This window comes from Acipenser ruthenus, chromosome 4 (assembly GCF_902713425.1).
Source record: "Acipenser ruthenus chromosome 4, fAciRut3.2 maternal haplotype, whole genome shotgun sequence".
NCBI lineage: Eukaryota > Metazoa > Chordata > Actinopteri > Acipenseriformes > Acipenseridae > Acipenser > Acipenser ruthenus.
The window spans coordinates 11,377,093-11,397,630 of NC_081192.1; the positions used below are offsets into that span (position 1 = coordinate 11,377,093).

General features: G+C 37.0%; 1 protein-coding gene across 6 annotated transcripts in view; it reads right to left on the reverse strand.

The window, feature by feature from the left end:
- Positions 1-14,958, reverse strand: part of LOC117400288 (glucocorticoid-induced transcript 1 protein-like) — an 80,239-nt gene extending 65,281 nt beyond the window's left edge. For all 6 annotated transcript variants that reach the window (XM_034000021.3, XM_034000020.3, XM_034000019.3 and 3 more), the window contains exons 1-2: positions 14,196-14,958; positions 2,496-2,647 (exon numbers count right to left, since the gene is read on the reverse strand). In XM_034000021.3, coding sequence (XP_033855912.1) covers positions 2,496-2,647; positions 14,196-14,601 — 558 coding nt within the window. In that variant the 5' untranslated portion in view covers positions 14,602-14,958. The remainder of the gene's footprint in view (positions 1-2,495; positions 2,648-14,195) is intronic.
- Between the last annotated feature and the right edge of the window lie 5,580 nt (positions 14,959-20,538).

A 20,538-nucleotide genomic window follows, 5' to 3' on the forward strand; every position in this document is an offset into this window, starting at 1 on the left:
CAGATTCAGGTATTTATTATTATTATTATTATTATTATTATTATTATTATTATTATTATGTAGTGGGAAATGAGTGTGAGTAAGGTAGCCTGTTGCATTTTTACCAGTATTTATAAAATTGATATTTTAGCTCCATTCATAGGCTACCATAAGGTTCAGAACTGCTGAAGCTACAGTTCTGTAGGAAAACTTGCATACTGTATATTATATATGTACGTGTATACTAGGTGTATAATAAATATATATGCAGTCAAAAAAAAATGTTTCGCAAATACTACAAGGATAGTACATTGCGCTTTCTTATGTATTTTATTTTGTATTTGTTTTTGTGTAATGCTGTGTCTGGGATTTTGCTTTGTTTCCCTCACTTTTTTTGATTACCGGTACACTTTTTTGGTGTCCAAATGAGGCAGACTGCACTCATGTTTCTTCAACACAACCTAAAAACTTAGTGGAAACCCAGTTTAAGAAAGCTGCAAGATATCCGTAGTGCAAGGCCAAACTGGAACACAGACAGAAACATTAAAATATACCCTCCCGTATTGTAATATTAGTTAGGTTATTTGCATTTGAAAGGAGAATTTCTCTGCCTAAAACAAAAGTACATGTAAACACAAATTACCCGAAAGGTACTACAAAATAGCATGAGAAAAAGGTGAGACTTCTTTTTTATGTTACTGTACTACTGTAGCACACAATCTGTCAGCAACTTTTAAATATAATTTACAATACAAACATTTTAAATAATAATTTTCTTTCTCTGTCTCCTTCATTTTAAAAGTATCTCTGCAAAACCACACTGAAGAGCGTATTGATAAGTTTGACCTCAATTAGAGAAGTACTTGCAAACATTAATTCTGCCAGTTAGGAATTTTAAAAAAGGGTCAAGAATCAGACATGCATACTTAGTTAACACATTGTAAAGCAAAACAAACAAACTTGAGAATTTGATACTTCTGTATTTTTGGAAAATCTAAATTAAGACCAGAGTAGGGCACATGCTAATAATCTTTATTATTTTTGAAAACACATTTTAAATGGTCTGGGCCCTTTGAATGTTGCCATAGTAACAAATTGAAATGTTTGCACTAACTTGAGTTCTATAAATACACTTCCCTACCTTATCCCTGATAATGTAATACACACATAGAAACACAATCCCTGTACCACACAGCTGGCCCTTGTAATGAAACGCAGAAGCCTGTGAGTGAATAGATAACAACAGTTCTAAAGGTTTCTTTACTTCACTGCATGTAACCATCCACTAGGCAGACATGTTTAACTTCCTTCTTTACTACTGATCAAACTCTGAGAGTCCTTTCAGCGTAGAATAAGGCTTGCAGTGTTAGAATTAAATAGTCTCACCTATTCACACAAAATGGTGACAGCAGCCAGAGGTTTTTCTATAACAAAACTTCATTGGCTTTAATTAATTTTTAACCATTTTCCTATTTACTGTAATGTAGATCCTCATACAAAGCACACAGCCCTAAGCTTTTGAAAACAAAGGGGTTATTTCAGCTTCTTGATCTCTGTTATGTATTTCTTCAGAGATTTTTTTTTATAGCTTACAGAACTGTCTGAGGTAATACAAGCGAGGGTTCATAAGCAAGAATTTTTAAGTACGGTCACTTCCTTGACTTATCATTGGACAATAACCATCCTTTTTAAAAACCATAGTTGACAGTTATCATGACCAAAGACAATCATTGTATGTGTTACAGTAAACGTTTGGCAAATCTCAGTCAACATTTACCAAGTAAAGCAGTAAATGTCTGATATAAACATGATAAACACTTTATTTTGGACATTTACCATTAAATCTCAAGAATAACCAAGTGCCTTTACCAATATGCTTGGTAAGATTAACTGGGAAATGTCTGAAAAAACATATATTTCTTAATTCTGGGCATTTACCACATTACTTACCACAAACTTCAGAGTTACCAGATTCAAACTTTTACCGTAACATATACATATGATTAAAGTTATGAATTATATAAACCACAATCTAACAAACCCACATACAAAAATATATTCTACTTCAAACAGTACAACTCGAAAATGCTTTTCAAATGTTACAATAACAATACTGTGACCTATAAAACACAAACTACTGTTCCAGAATCTTCAGGTTTTTAAGCACCTGTCTAAACCATGATAACTGCCTGATAAAAGAAAAATTATTCATTTTTTAATGTTTTAGCCTGCACTGCCACTTTATAAAGATATATTTGCATAACATATTGTTTGTTACCTGTCTATGCCTGCACCTCACATTTACAGTACATTCAACAGTAACTTAAGAAATAATAAACAGTAACTGACTCTATTATGCATCTTACTATTTTCTGACCGTGACTGTACTACAGTTTACTAAGCTGATAGTAATTGAACAGTTAACAGTTTTGATGTGTTCAGTGACCAGAGCCATGAAACATGATGTTCAAGACTGATTACACCAGAGTGATAAGATAGGGGGGTATTGGTTTTACCTGAGTCGCTTTATCTTTCATGCATGAAGGGTAGTGCACTTGAGGGTCACGAGGCCACTGTCCAGTGAGGTAAGGTCCTGTGATTGTGTCCAGGGAAGAGGTCCGTCTGATGGTGTTCGAGGTTCTTATTTGCTGGGACTTGGATCTCTCAACTGTGAAAATGAAAATATGCATGTCTTTTAACTGCACATGGATTTTACATGTTAATGGATAACATTAGGCCAGTTTACATGTTGGTTTGTTTCACGTGAATGGACAATGCGCTTGAAATTTGGCAGGGAAAGCTCGTGAAAATGTCCCAAAAAACGGTCTCAGTATTTTACCATGAAAGTCTCAATTTCTTGTGGGATTTCAGGAAATGCTTGTGAAATCAACACCCACTTACACATGTAAACACGAGTTTCTCATGAAAATGTTAATTAGCTTGTTCAGGTCCTTTCCTAAAGCTGCTATAAAAGTCACATGGGAATACGTACGTTACCAGGGTCCAAAGATGGCAGCAGGGAAATGTTTTGTTTGCAGCATTTCCTTTATCAGATTGATGCTGCAGATAACCCCACTTTTTTCTTTCCCCTAGAACTTTGCATAATGCTAATCATACATGGATCTAAGTGTGTTTGTAAAGTATCATACAGATTGTATTTACCAAGTTTCTGTTTAAAACTATTACTAAAAATGTTTGATAAACTGCATTGTGAAATCAGGTGGTTACAGCTACTGTACAGTTCTTCAGAATACACTTGCAAATAGCTTTCCAAACAACTGTCAAAATGTCTTTATTGTACTAAGTACTATGTTTAAATGTGTATAACTATACTCCAATGCAATTTCTCCTAGTTACTCATGTCTGTGCAAAACCTGTGTCCATCCTCCACTTACGTCCGTTGGAGCGATGAAGAGGCTCAGGTGTTAATATCCATAAGGGAAGAGGTTATGAAGAGGCAGCTTGATACAATGCACAACACGAACACTGTTTAACCCACTCTCAAAATAAAATGTGGTGTGGAATTTTCGTGACTTATTCCTTGGGAATCAACAATACTACTCAATATTCCAATTCTTTATTAAGCAGAAGCAGTCATACAAGTACAGTGCAAAGGAGGATGCTATATTTGGTATTAAACAGATACAAAATAAGCTAATGAAACAAAAATGTGATACAAAATAAAAGTACATGGTCAGGTTACAAAAATAAAGATAGCCGTGCATCTCTAATAGCAGGACCCTCTTCATGTCGCTGTTTTAAAATTCTTGCTGGAGGCTGAGGTAGCTGTTCCTGTGCTTGCCTGAGCACCTCCTTACAGTCCTGGCACAGATTGTGCAGGATACAGCGGGCTGTAATAATTTGGGGAACAAGCTCGTGGTTCACTTCAGTATGCTTCAGTAGTATCCACCCCCTCCCTTGCAATAGCCCAAACGCCTGTTCAACTGTTCTCTGCTCATGTAAACAGTATTTTGGGGACTTTCACGGTTAACATCATGAGAATCTAAATGGGCTGTCAGCATGGCTAATTTAAATCTAATTTAAAACCCAGGTGACATAAGCTTTAACAAAACTATACCAGAACAGGTATTCGTAGGATCCAAAATCTCCTTACAACCCTATACAGTAGAGTTAAGCTTTTAAATTAAGGTCTTGAGGTAAAAGCCTATGCCATTTGTCTCAACACGAGAAGAGCTACAGTACGAGACAGTTATAGAAGCTTTGCATATCCAGCCACCACAGAACAGACACTTTGTCTCTTCTCAGGATCAGTTTTTTGTAAAATGCATCAGGCCAATTTCTAATATGCATTTTTTTTAAGCTTATGGTAATTAGCAGCTAATGTTGTACTATTCCATATATCTGGTTCCCATTATAAGACAGCACATGTCTGTGTATCAGGGAATAAGTAGAAGTTTATATGCAACAAGCTTGAGAGAAACTCAATATTGTATGACTGATGTCATCAATGGGGTTTCTTTGTGATGTGTTTTGTCATGCAGAATGCGAAACTGGCACTGATTGGTCCAAATATCCTATAATAGTCTTTAATACTATAATGATTTTTTTTTACCTGTAAGATTATTTCTTTTTGCACTTATATGGCCCAGTTTTGTTCTTACCCAATACAAATCAACAGTTTTTATTGCTCAACAGTTTTTATTGCTGAGGGAAACTTCCCTTTATATTCAAACTACTTGACCTGCTGTTAAGACTTAAAAAAGAGCAAGAGATGTTTGACTTGAAAGGAAGGAAGAAAAAGGATAAATGAATTGAATGGGTCAAGCACATGGCTAAAAGGTAACAGGTTGTCCTCAATGAGATCTGAAAAGTTTCAATAAAGTGTCATCATTTCTAGATGGGAATCATCATGACGGCAAACTGAGATTATTTTACTGCTGGAATGACTTCTGGAGGAGATAGAAATCCATTTAGACAGTGATGATACCCGTTTGAAACTAGTGTCCCTAGCCATGTTTGTTAACGCCACCCCCACTCTCTCTCTATTCTATTGATTGTCCTGTAAAGCACAGTGACTAGCAAGATACTCTCCCATTTGGCAGTAAACACATAACCAGCCACTGCACCAGACTTTTATAACGAAAGAAACACAGATTGCCATTATCACTGAGTCCAGCCACTGTGTACTCGTGTCCACTGAAGCCTCTGTTGCTTGTATCTCTGGGGAAAGATTAGTTCTACAACGGCAAGCAGGAATTCCTGTTTCACATAAATGGAAGAAAACCATTTACTGATCTATTTTACAAGCTCATGCACTCCACGTACCTGTTTATAGCCTTTTCTTGCATCCAGTAAATGCATTCAAATGTAACAGGCTTGGAACACCTGGAACACTGCTTGAGACTGGAAAGTGTTGGTTTAGTCTAGACTCGAGCATTTATCAAAAACGACAATAAACCATCGGGCCAATGCTCATGTAAACTAATATTCCTGAGGCTTAGGTATTTTCCTCTCAATTTTGAAAAGACAAACAGCCAGCTCTACATCTTTATATGCACAAAGTACAAAAATGAGAAAACATATCCACCTCAACCAAGAAAGGCTTGAGTCGACTAGTGTTGGCTAGCTTTGTTCTTCTTAGTGCAATGTTCTAATAAACTCAATCATTCACTTTTAACTTTATAGAAACAGTAAAATGAACTAGTTAATTATCATTCTTATTATTAGACAAGATGTAACTAGAGGAGGGGTAGGCCCTGTAGCTTGGCATTTACTGAATAATATGCAGAACTAGCTTTGCATAATGTACTGTCTATGGCACTTAATGCAGAACAAACAAAAGTTAATCAAAAACAACAATCATGAAGCAAATACCAAATGTTAAACGGATTGTGGGTGTTATGTAAAAAAATAGCATTCGGTGGAAGTACATTACCAGTATCTTTTTCAAATGTGCCTGAATCATCACAGATGGAAAGAATTGGTCTATGTCAACAAGCGCAGACGCCAAGAGCAGACACTTTATTGAGTATTCACTCACACAGCACAAAAACACGTTGCCAAATACTGCACATCTAGATGTTTATTTATGTTTTGATTATACTAGGAAACTGTCAAATTACAAAAAAGCATGTGCTGGCATCAGTATGTGCCAGTCATACCAGACTCCAAACACACTCAAATATAGGTCTATATCCAACTGTAGGTTTGTAAGTAAGATAACAAGTGAGCCCATATGAAAGTTCTGTTCCATTCACTACAAATAACTACTGTACAGATGTGCTACAGAACTGAGGGTGTACTTCTCACAGTGGTGAAGTAAGGATCTCCATTGTGCAGGAACTTCTGTATATTTTGTCAGTACAATTATTGTGTGCCAAACATAAACACATTGTTTTGCTACAGTTTCATGTTGTAAAGCATGTCAGATGATCCAGTTTTTTAGAATATGTTCCCTTGTTTCTTGGTGTCTTTCAAATGCAATACTGTATACTCTAACCCTAATACCCCCCATCTCAGCTGTAAATGCTCAACTGTATTGTGTAGTGAATTATGAAAAAGTAGCCCTAGATCACCATGATCTACTTGTACAGTACATCCATATGTAAATGATATAAATCCATATATAAATATATAAATTGTGTACCGTAATTCTCCTGCAAAGGATTACAGACTGTAAAGAAAAAGAAAGTGCTTTCTTGAGAAACATGTTCAGACTTTAAATCTGTGCAATCTCGGCTTCAAGTGTATTCCTAATCCATCTGCACACCTCTCAGTTAAACAAATCCATTTATCTACAGCAGGCTGCTTCATTCACTTGCAGATTGCTAGGAGGAACCTTTTGTAAGCAGTGAATTGTTTAAAATGCAAATAAACCATCAGCACAACTGATGTTTTGCTTGACTGAAGACTTCAAAATCCTACACTGCAGGTGCCGTATAAATCTTACACAGCAGGTGCCATGTAAAAATACTACCCTGTACACCTACTGCATTGTACAAAAGTAGAAGCATAGGCAGTGGTGGAGGAACAGAAAAATGGGCCCAGGTGCAGGTTTTTTGTGGGCCCCCTTCAATTTACACTTTTGTACTCCACTTTTGTGTTTTGGAGGCATATATTTACAATTTAAAATACACTATTGGAAATCACAAAATAAATCAGATTGTATGTGGCATAAAATCGCAAATGGGATTCAAGCTGTCTTCACTCACTCTCTCCTATGGTGTACAGTTGACCGTGTTGCACCTGTGTGATGTACTTTAATTTCGCATCAAGAAACCCTGTCAGAACTGCAGAAAGGAGAACACGCCTGGCCCGTAGAATGAATGAGTGAATGAATTAATGAGTGAATAAACAGATTATTAAATGAATAAATACCGAGGTGGATGGCCCTGTAAATTAATACATTTATTATATAATGATTTCAACTTTTGAGTTTGACCACTGAGCATAGGGGCAAAGCAAAAACATGTCAAAGAAGACAGCTACTGTACAGTGGTCAAAAAATCACAACAAAAGAGGCCATCCACAGTATTGGAATATAAAAACATCAATAAGTGACAGTGTGAATTGAATATATTACTGTGCAGCAACGCGGACGACCTGACTTGTTACACTTTGCCAATCATTATCAGCAAACGTAATATTTATTGTGTGTTATAATGCACGTCTAAGCACAGTACTCAAATGCAGGATACACATGACCTTTGGTTCATACAATACATTGTAAATCCCTGAGTGGAAAAGAGGACTGTACTGTGTGTGTGCATAGCATAGGGATCACGGCAGGATTAACCAGCCTGTAAAGGAAGGGAAGACGTATGAACAGGACAGACCTTATTAAACCCAAAACACACATAAAATTAAGAATAAAGAAAAGTACAGTATTACAATACATCAATTTATTTAGTGATACAGTACAATATACCGGGGCCTGTGAAAAATAAACGCTATTTGTACAGGCTATATTGATTTACACACATATATATATATATATATATATATATATATATATATATATATTGTACTGGTAATAATGTGATACTGCAAAGTTTTCACATTTTGTTGGCACCTCAGGTGCAAATGATATGTTTGAAAGGTCACAAAATTAGTGAAATGGTTTCAGCCTGTGTGTACTCAAAGTGGTTTAACTTGTAGATAATTTTCCTCAGGTACATAAAGACTTTCAAGCTGCAACTCACATAGTGATCCAACAAAGCAACCACGAAGACCAAGGAGCTTTCGAAACAAGTCAGGGATAAAGTGGGAGAGGGGCACAGAGCAGGAGAAGGGTACAAGAAAATTTCAAAGGCACTGATTATCCCTCTCAGCACCGTGAAGTCCATCATTAAGAAGTGGAAGATGCATCATACCACCCAGACACTACCCAGATCAGGTCGCCCTCCCAAACTGAGCAGCCGGGCAAGCAGGAAACTGGTTCGGGATGTCACTCTGACGCCAACAATGACCTTGAGAGATCTGCAAAGTTCTGTGTCTGAGATGGGAGTCAATGTTCACACATCAACAATTATTATTATTTGTTTATTTAGCAGACGCCTTTATCCAAGGTGACTTACAGAGACTAGGGTGTGTGAACTATGCATCAGCTGCAGAGTCACTTACAATTACGTCTCACCCGAAAGACGGAGCACAAGGAGGTTAAGTGACTTGCTCAGGGTCACACAATGAGTCAGTGGCTGAGGTGGGATTTGAACCGGGGACCTTCTGGTTACAAGCCCTTTTCTTTAACCACTGGACCACACAGCCTCCTACCTCCTATAAGTCGGTCCCTATACAAAGCTGGCCTGTATAGATGGGTGGCAAGAAAGAAGCCATTACTCAAAAAGCCTCATCTTAAAGCACTATGGAGTTTGTGATAAAGCATGTACATGGTACTGCAGACATGTGGAAAACGGTTTTGTGGTCAGACAAGACAAAAATTGAACTTTTTGGTCTAAATTCCAAGCGTTACATCTGGCGCAAGCCCAACACTGCACATCACCCAGTCAGCACCATCCCAACTGTTAAGCATGGTGGTGGCAGCAGCATCATGTTATGGGGATGCTTCTCTTCAGCAGTAACTGGGAGCTTGTCAGGATAGAGGGGAGAATGGATGGTGCAAAGTACAGGCGAATCCTTGAGGAAAACCTGTGAGTCAGCCAAGTCTCTGCAGGACAATGACCTGAAGCACAAAGCCAGAGCCATACTACAGTGGTTGAACAAGAAGAGAATTAATGTTCTTGAGTGGCCCAGTCAAAGTCCTGACTTGAATCCAATCGAAAATTTATGGCGAGACTTGAAGACTGCAGTCCATCGACGATCCCCAACAAACTTATCAGAACTGGAGCAATTTTCCCATGAAGAATGGGCAAAAATGTCACCATCATACTGTGCAAAGCTAGTAAAGTCCTATCCAAAAAGACTCATAGCAGTAATTGCTGCAAAAGGTGCTTCTACCAAGTACTGACTTAAGGGGCTGAAAACTTATGCAACCAGTAAATTTCATTTTGTACATTTTCTTTGCAAGTTTTGCCAGCACCTCCTCCTCATATTATAGTGTTCAGTTTAACCACTACAGCTTTGAATAAAAAAAGTTTGTTTGGAAAACTGTGCATACATTATTTGTAATTCAACAAAATGTGACATTATTGGTAGGGGGTGAATACTTCTGCAAATATATATAAACATATAGTATATGCTACTGTGGAAAATACAAACTGATTTTCACCCACTCAAGGTCAGCGTGGCCAGTAAGCCCACTCGTGGCAAATCCACTCATGGGTAGCCGCTAAAAATATCATTAAAGTCACCGCTCTGCCGACCGAGAAATTGAGTGAGTCATTATGAGAATTTCAGTAAGGAAATTGCATTTCCCAGGTACGTGTTGTGCTGAAGACGCAGAGGGCTGTTTGTGTTATAACAGCTGCAATTTGTTCACTTCTGACGTGAATTGTGAAATAAAATCTTTAGTATTCTTTGAAAAAGTCCATTTCAAATCTAGTGGCATTTATCAAGACACCATTATCTTGTTTGTTTTAGTGTGTGTTTATTATTTGTTTATTCATTCAGTTTTGAAAGGAATGATTGTTTCCCTACTTTGTTAGTCAGCGTCGAAATACACAAATAATTACCTTTTTGATTTTGTTTTGCCGTTACCTTTTCTCATACTTCAAATATATATTACAACTGCAGTACGACCGAACAAATATTATTTGCATTTTAGAGTAACACAAAAAAACACTAAAGAGAGAGGCAGGCTAAAAAAAATTATCCTCACTAGTTCTATACAGTCAATCAATTATTACAAGTATTACAATTATTACAAGATTTATTATTTTTTTATTGATTCGAAAAGTGGGGGTTCCATTGGTTCCATTCAGGGTTATTACTAATTGTAACGTTGTTACAGTATTTAAAAGTATTATTTCTCTTTCCTTTACATAAGTGTTTGCAGTGTTGCACAAAGCGAGTCTGTTTTAAATAGAATTAACACCAAATGTAAGTAGGATTAATAATAATAAACGGACTAATAAAAGTTGCAGTTTCATATTTTAAGGCAACGTCTTCTTCTTCAATTTATAAGCAATTAAAATCTAGTGACATAACCCTCATATTCCTTTATTTTTTTTTAGCCCCCAGACAAATTGGTAAGGGATTCCTGCCAAAGTCATGTAGTAGCCTAATAAATAAATGCATGAAAAATAAAAATAGGAAATGAAAGACTTCCCTCGGGGTCTTAGTTGCAAATATACATAGCATCAAGCAAAACACAGAACTTTATCAATATAGAACCTGAATTACATCTTTTTAAAGTAGAATAATACATAATAATAATAATAATCAAATAATCCAGTTTCTCGTGCAATTGGCAATGCAAATGGTGGATTATTGCACTAATTTAACTTGTCGTTGTGTTACCCTCACAGATGTTACATGATAAACTGAGAAACATTTTTTTTTCATTCCAGTGTACATATAGGCGAGTGTTTTGTAGTCTCACAATACAATCAAGTGAAAAGTCCTCAATGTTTTCAATTTTTCAACTGCCACGCAAATTGAACATTAAGTAACATTACATTATTGATAAAACCTGATAAGGAATATGGCAAGCCCTCTCAGAATTAACACATTAGGAGTGACCATATAAAGGCACTGAAAACGTTACAAAATTAAGCATGTCAGCTGAACAAACACTGTGTTTTTCAGTCTTTCAAGCTGGTGGTATTTTCTGCAAATGTGTGACTCGACCAGGATGTGACATAAATCATCACTTTGTTTGGCAGCTTGTCACTGAGTTATTTACAGGTTTTTTTCAACAAGAAATGCAAAGATGAACTCTACAAACTAGATTTTAAATGCTATTGTAGTTGTGATGTACACAGTAAGCAGAATGACAGCTGCTTGAAGATTTGCAGTCATATTGTCATACTAAACAAAAACACAGATTGGTCTTTTATCCACAAGTAAGACTGTTCTCCCCTTGTACACTTGATACTCCCTGTACTTATCACATAAATATTTATATAGCCTGATTTATTTTAATCAATTTTGAAATGCGAGCTTACGCAGTAATGTCATAACAGCAGAGGATCATATTGTAAAAAGTCTGAAACCTGACACGGGATAGCCTATATGAAAATTACTAATGCTTAATTACAAAGTCAGAGAGCTACTGTACAAGTTCACCAATATAGTATTTCCCTGATGAGTACCATGCAGTAATGTTTATTCTGAGTAAATGTTTTAAACACTGGGGTTCCTGGTCCATAGCCCACATTATTTCCAGTTCTAAATCCACTCAAGCATTGCTGGGTCGTGACCATCTTCAGCAGGTAAAACTGTTGGCAAGAGAATCTAACGATACTTGCCCATCCTGAATTCATGTATAAAACTGCACAATGCACACTGCAAAACAACACATACATTGTATTTCTAAGCAGGTAACTTCAACTTCTAGTTCTAGTGTACAGGCAGGCTAAGCACTGGAGTAGGTAAGATACTGATTTGTGAACTGCATGTACATTGCCGTAGCTATCCAAACTGACAAGGAAATAGAGACATTTTTCGGGTGGCCAGCATTGTTTCCTATACTTTTTCAAATACCAACGCAATTACAAAATTGTGTCAAGTTAAATACAAATACCAAAGGAATCAAGGGGCTTTGTTATGTTTCCAGAGAGATTTGCCAACCCCTTGTGTGAAATGATGATGAACCAAGAATAGGCTGAGAGGATACTTGTCTATTTACTCTAAAGACCTACTGCAGCTACAACCAGACCACATGAGCCATGGTACAGAAAGTGACTTGTGGGTTTAAATAAAAAAAAAAAATAAATCTGCAGTAACTCAGGTACAAGTAAGCAGCAAATACAATTTTCAAAATCTATAGTGTGAAGAACCAAAAGAAGTTAAGCACAACAAAAAGGGAACCATTTAATGATAATAAGAGGTATTTTGTATTATTTCTTGTTATATTGTGCCCATGGTGTAATATCAAAACAAACCTCCAGTGAATCATACTGTACTAGGATGACTCACCATATCAGTAATCAGTACTGTACAGTATCTACACGATATGGAGCTATTTCACAAACCATACTACACTGTGCACACTAACTGTTTAGATGGTGTGTACCTATGGAGTTCAGTCAATGCTTTGCTTTTGTATAGTGATGTCTCTTACTGCAGCTGTAATCCAAGAGTACTTCAGTACATTTAGCACAGAAAGCTACAGTAAGAGACATCACTACAATAAAATAAATCATGCAAAGCAATACACGCTGTGTAAACACTGTTGATGAGAGTTTATTAGAACTATTACTACAGTAGGAAAGAAGTATTCAAGCAGAGAAGCACAGGTTCAATATAACAATTTGTCATTTTATCAAGGGACAACTGTGTTCAAGTTACAGCCAGTCCATCAACCTAACCGAATTAGCATGATGATAAAATCATTTTCAGGAAAGTACAGTAACGACTGGGATATTAGCTTCCTTCTTTAGAAAGTGCAAATATACAGTAAAGTATGCCAACCGAAGCTTGGATACTTTGAGACTGCATGTATGCATAACAGAGAAGCTTCTTAGGAAAATGGATAAGACAAACTATAATAAGCTTGTTATTGGTGAATTTATTTTAATTAGAGGAGGGTGAACTTTGATACAAATGCTCTCTATAAACTCCATTAACAGCATTTCCACTGAAATCGACAGTACAAAGACCTGCTTAATTTGCCAAAAGCACTCCTTATCTCAAAGTGGGTTAGATTAAAGGAAGCAGCTAGGAAGCTAGCTGAACTGATTATCTACAATTCCTACAAGCATTACTAATATGATTAGGCTAATACATGCATACCTCAAGCTAGACCTTACTGTTTTTATTAGACGTTTTTGTTTTGTTTTTGATTAACATAATGCAATGTAAGTTTCAACTGTTATTTCAGTAAAATAAGGTATCATTTTATTGCCATATTTGTTTTTATATATTGTAACTTCTGGTGCATATAACTATTTTACATGATTTCCTGTTTGAATACATTTCCCCTGGTTGGCATTCTTCTAGGCTTATCTTTTTCAATCGGAACTGATTTCCTTCAAACAGAAATTATTGTGTGTTAAAAAAAAAAACATAAACATAACAAGATTCTTAAACACAACCTGAAGTGTGGACCAGCAATATTATTTTGTGTTTCCTCCATAACTGTAACTTGACGCTCAGCAATCGCAACACAGCTTTGTTGGCCTTATCTTCAAATAAACTACTGGTACATTGACGACTTTTAATATAATGAGTGCACCTTGTTAGCTTACAGTATGTCTATTAAACCGCTTTCAGCATTTGCATGAAAGTATTTGATTTTGAGACTAGTGCCTAACGCTACAATTTGATTACAACTAGGCCAGAACTAAACATCTCCTACCTTTCTTATTATGTTGTAGTGCTACTGGGACTGCAACCTGTAAACAGCAGTACAACTGCTTTACTTCATATTAGAACTAATACTAGAGCAAACTACAGTGATTGGAAGCTGTGCTGGCGTGCTACACGCACAGTGGTATTGAAAACAACTGCAGTGGTAGTGTACTAGTAAAGCCAAATGAGAAACACCAGCTGAACATGAATATGTATTATTATTAGTAGTCGTAGTACATTAGTAACTCTAGGTGATTCACCCCAAAGTAGCCTGTTCTGTGCAAAGTATCATTCGCATTAAACACACACACACATTGTATTATAATTTCGTATCCCAACTTTACCTCTGTATACAGGCAAGTTCGGACTCATTCGCTCAGGTGAGCTCCTGCTGTCTGGAGATCGTCTCTGCCTCCCAATCCGTCTTCCTTCCACAGAGCTGCTGCCGCCCGGGTTCGTAATCAGCTGTGTCGGACTGGGCGGGCTAGAGCACCGGGAGGATGTCAGTCCTGTGTTACTCCCCACTGAAAAGGAAGAAGGAGAACGGGTAGGGCTCTGTTGGTTGCCACGAAGCTGGTAGGGCACAGTGGCGCGGATGGGCTGCAGCAGACGGTTGCTGCTGTTGGTGCTGCTGCTGATGCCGTTGTTGCTGTTGCTGTTGCTGTTGCTGGTTGAGGTGGGAGAACCTGCATTGCTGCGTCTCATTCTTTGCTGCTGGTGGTGAGATGTGTTTGAAGTTGATGCGGACATGATCGTTACAGTACACTGCACTTCAGTCCAAATGAAAACGAAATATCCGTCTCACGATCAGTAAAAGTCAAATAATGGTTTGCAATTAGCATTTAACTTATTTTGGGTTATAGGTGTATTAGTAGCTAGTTATAAATTAACAGTAAAAGAGCCAGCTTTTTTTTTTTACATGTTTTGATCACTTTACTATGTCCAATATACTTTTTGATTTTTATATAAATATCCCTTCAGAAATTCCATGAACATCAAATATTGAAAAAAAAATTATAATAATAACCTGAAGTTGAACGGGAGTGCAATTACCCACGCCCCTGCTACACAGTCCTACAAAACACTGTTACCTTCCTTGTCTTTACTCCAAATGACAGCTGCAACGACAGAACCAGTCGCTGACACACAGGGGTGGGTCACAATTATTGACTGTACTCGTCTGGTTGGTGGTTGTGAAATACAGTGCTTTCTGCTATAGGTCTTTAACATAATACTGACGTTGTTTTTAACCAATACATTCATTGAGGTTTCTCAAAACTGGGATTAGCACATGGTTTTAGCACTCTATTGGTTATTGAAAGAATCTGACATTCCACTTTGCAAGCACTGTGCATTCGCGCAAGAAAACGTTATGCTCCTCATAGAGAATGTTGATTGGTGGAAGACATCCTGATTGGTAACTTTCTACTGTATGCGAGTGTTTAGAAATAACCACGTAACGACAATAATACTCAAATACAGTATACCCGTAGCAGGTTGAAGTGGAGAGTTTTATCTTTAAAAAAAACTCTAACCGTATTACAACTACAGTATAGTTCAATGGACCATCTCTATACCTTGGTGTTGTTTGACAACTACTTTATTTCTACAGTAGTTACACAATATTTGTGAAATACTTGATAGTAAATAGACATAAAAAATGTTTTATGTTTAATGGTTTTATGTCTAAAAAAGGATAATATTATACGTATTCTTTAGTGATTTGTACCAAACTACTTCTGAGAGTGTCTGAAAAATATGTAGAATTTGGACAGCTTATTTTTTCTTTTACTTCTTCCAAAAGGGTTTGTTCTTCAGATCACAACCTAATAAAAAGGTCTGGAAATTATTTTATATTTTATAATTAATTTGCAAAGCAAAAAATATAAAAATATATATATAATTCTCCAAATACTTTTTAAAGCCACTGTATTATTATTTATTTCTTAGCAGACACCCTTATCCTGGGCAACTTACAATTGTTACAAGATATCACATTATTTTTACATACAATTACCCATTTATACAGTTGGGTTTTTACTGGAGCAATCTAGGTAAAGTACCTTGCTCAAGGGCACAGCAGCAGCAGCAGCAGTCCCCCACCTGGGATTGAACCCACGACCCTCCGGTCAAGAGTCCAGAGCCCTAACCACTACTCCACACTGCTGCCCTGTACAGATTGTATAACAGAAATGGTTAGATCCATCATACTCAGGTGGTTCCTACCAGCTTAGCACGGTGGACCTACTTTGTAATCTCAATTGCTATGATGTCATTCTCCTGCAATACAAGCCATACAAAACAAGACAAAACAAGACATACCTATTGGTTAACACAGATATCAGTGATCACTCATTTAACAGTGTGATCATATATTCATAACTTCAAGTTCTGGTGTTTGACTAAAGTCCCAAAAATAACCAAATTACATTGTCGTAACTAAATTGCAGCAAGGCCCATCCAAAAAAATGAATCCTAGTATACATTAGTTCTGACATCACAAAGTCAAAATTGCAATGAATGTAAATGTATACTTTACTCTACTCACAGCCTGACTACACACTCAGTACTTTAACATGCAGGCTAATATTCAACTACTATTCTGAATACTCAATATTCAAACTTAGGGTTACAGTCATGTAAAGAGCATTGTCAGAATAAGGTAAACAGTGTGGAAGCTATTTCTTGGAATATTAGTTCATGTAAACAGCATATTCCAAATACCTGCCTGTCTCTATCAAGGTGCATGTGTGAAACGACCTCTACATAGGGGGCACACAGCATTTGTATTGGAAGTAGATAAATACATACCTAGACATGAAGTTTAAAACTTTATGATGTAGGAACAGTGGCAACCCGCTATGATTGTCTATGTAGTGTTTATAATTAATACATACATCTAATTACTTAATTTAATCTTGCTTCATAAAAACTTGTAATCATGCCAAATGTATATATTACTGTATTCTGGATATTGCTGTCTGCATGTAAATGTGGAATAATAGTGTAATATTACATTCCACTTGCATGTAAACAGATTATACAGACATTTTTTTGGAATACAGCAGTATTCCGAATGTTTTGCATGTAAACATGCTGTTTGTCACAGAGTAAAATAACATATGGCAGGAAATTAGGGGGAGGAATGTTGTGTTCCCTTTGGAGGATTTACATATTGTCTGAAAATAATAATAATTATTATTATTATTATTATATTTAAGTTTAAAACTGAACATGATTGTGTCTTTAAATGATAAGGGTGATTTCAAATGTTACATTTGAGGTGGTCTCTTTGTATTAGTTTGGAAAATGTACTAATTAATAAAATAAGTTTATAACAAAAAACACTGGCGGTCCAGTGGTTAAAGAAAAGGGCTTGATACCAGGACATTCCTGGTTCAAATCCCAGCTCAGTTGTGTGTGACCCTGAGCAAGTCACTTAACCTCCTTGTGCTCTGTCCTTCGCATGACATGTAAAACCGATGTCCTATTGTAAGTGACTCTACAGCAATAGTTGTTGCTCCATAGTTCACCCCCTGGTCTCTGTAATTCCTTTGGATAAAAGTGTTTGCTAAAAGACTAATTAATAATAATGAAAATCTTGTGCTGTTTAGTGTCACAGAAAGCCCAGATGGAATTATGTTCTTGTAATTTCCTGCATCCAAGCTATTATTATATTTACACTGTATTTAACGATACCAAAAAAATATTTATTTTGCCTTTTTTACAATTGCTTTGACACATTTTTCGAAACACAGTTTCAAAGTGCAAAACTCTTAACACAAAACCCTAAACTACTCACTTCAGTATCAAAATCCTGTAAACAGTGCAAAATGAAAGTCTTTGAGTGAAATACGATAAATACATAATGCAAAAGCAATTCATAGCACCAAAACATCAAATAGTTCAAAAATTTAATTTTAATCATTTGAGCATAATAACATAAAATAATCCTTAACAAATAATATTATTGAACACAAAATAATACCAATATAAACGAACATAAAACATGCATCTTTTCTTTAAATCAAATAAAAAAGGTGATCTAAATCACAGTGAACAAAATGATAACTTACAGTATTGTAAATATACAAAATAAGATACAATATGCATTTGGTATGATATTCCACACCATTTAATCTGTTATCTACCCTCTCTTCAGCATGAGGCCTCGGATTTTCATTCACATCACATCCTTTGTCCTCATCAGCCAGGCACTGTGGATAATATCTCTTGGAGTGCCTTACCCACCCCAGCACTGCTGCGCTGTGATGTCACCACATGCCTCATCCATGGCCTGGACGAGGGTGGCTCCTCGTAAGGGCAGCATTCATACACCTTCTACCTCCAGGCTGAAAAAAATTCCTCTATAGGGTTGAGAAATGGGGAATATGGTGGCAGGAGCATCATGCTGAAGTCTGGATGCGCTGCAAACCACGCTCGTACTACTAATGCATGATGGAAATTGACATTGTCCCAGACTACAACAAATGTAACTCCTTTGGAAGGCGATTATGCAGAACATCCAAAAAATTCAGCAGATGGGCAAATTGTATGGCCCTAGCACAGGATTTTGTGCCACAACTCCATTTTGTGATATGACTGCACACATTGTTATATTCCCGCCCTGCTGCCCCGGTGCATAGACTGTGGCACGCTGGCCAATAACGTTCCGACCACGGCGCAACGTTTGGCCAGATTGAAGCCCGCTTCGTCAACATAGAAGAACTCATGGTGGTTGACTACCGCATCCAACTCCATCCCTCTCTGAAAAACAAGATTGATTCATGTGATTTACTGTCATTTCACAATTCACAGAACAATGCTGACAGCCCTCCTACTGTACTGTAGAACATAGGCCACATATCAAAAGAATATGCACAAAGACACACAATTCTCAGCCACAAAGCATCTCACTGTTCATATCATCACTGTAGTACTAGCAACATTACTATACACTTACCTGAATGTATTCACGTTGCAATGCTTTCACTCTCTCCTCATTTCTTTAAAAAGGCACCAAATAAATCTGTTTCCTAGTTATTTGGTGCCTTTTCAATATGCGTCCAATAGTGGTTGTACTTATGGCATCAACCCCTTCAAACATTTCAACATCTGCAATGTTGTTTTGCTGGATGTCCTTTAGGTGAATGTCGTTTTTTGCCTGCACCATGTCCACTATGGCCATCTCATGCTCTGCAGTAAGAATATGGCCACGTCCACCACTAGCGTCTTCCCTTTCAGTTCTGAAATACAGCAATTTCAATCCAACACTGCAGTAATGTAAACATTGTTTCTGTAATACTGTACATGCAATTCCAATATTGTACACTTACCGATTCTCAGTCCGAAATATTCCGATAATTGAACCGACAGTAGACCCCTTCAAATTTGGACAACACGACCAGCTTCTTGCATTGCCAGACCTCTGTTTATGACATGGTCAATCACTGTTGCTCTAATTTCATTTGAGACTACCACACGTTGTTGTTGACCACGACCACGTCCACGTCCACAAACTTCATCCAATTGCTCCATTTTGTCACAAACTGCTGCTGTTTCCTCAGTTTTTATGTAGTGATGTAATGATTATCAATTAAGCTTCCTTGCATTTTTACATGGATGAGGTCATTTGCAACAATGAGCAGTAATTGTTGTCAGATGCTCAAATAATTAAGTATTTTGCCAAATTATCAATTAGCATTTGAAATAGGTTGTTAGGAAAGACAATAGTACTTAAAGACTTGAGTAGGTGATTAAGAGTTTTGCATTTTGTACGTAAACATGATAAAATGTGTCTTAAGGTCAGAATTTTACAACTCTGTTTGGCTTTTTGTGTTAGGAGTTTTGCACTTTGGAACTGTGTTTTTGAAAAATGTGTCAAAGCAATTGTAAAAAAACAACTGTAATTGGTGTGGTGTAAAAATGTAGTCAGTTCATACAGTTTTTTGCTGCGTTGTGTTGTTATGACCTGCATGATTCACTTTTATTTTTTTGCAGTCAGCATATTCTGTATAGTTCCTACACTATGAATTTACTGAGCTTTACCATACTTATTTGTGATATTATGGTACACTTTCTATACAGCATAAAAATACAATGATGCGATTGCTCTTCACACATAACATACCAGATATTCTGGCATGCGTCATCCTCTATTCACTACACCCTGGTGGGTGTTACAGTATGTGATAACATGTTGCCGTTGGTAAGTATAATTGGTTTCTAATGAGCATTCAGCCTGTTTCAGAAGGGTCAGTGGGCTATATGTTGTGTGTTCTACTCAGGTAGCCGAACACCTACAACATCTCAAGGGCATATTTTAATTATGGAAAACTACTTTCAATTGCAATGAACAGTGCCATCCAGCACTTCAGATAAGCTGCGTACTGGGTGCTTTATGCATTAAAAAATATTAATTATGATATTTAAATTTAAAGAATTGGCTTAGTGAGCTCCCAAGTGGCGCATCCAGTAAAGGCACTCCACCTGGAATGCAGGATGCGCCCTATAGCTTGGAGATTTGCCAGTTCGAATCCACTGCTGACCGTGGCCAAGCAATTGGCCAAGCGTTGCCCAGGCGGTAGGTCGGCTGGAGTCCTTGACTCACCGCACACCAGCCACCTCTGTGGCTGGCAGGGCACCTGCAGGCCAGCCTGTATGCAATTCAGAACTGTGTGCTTCTCC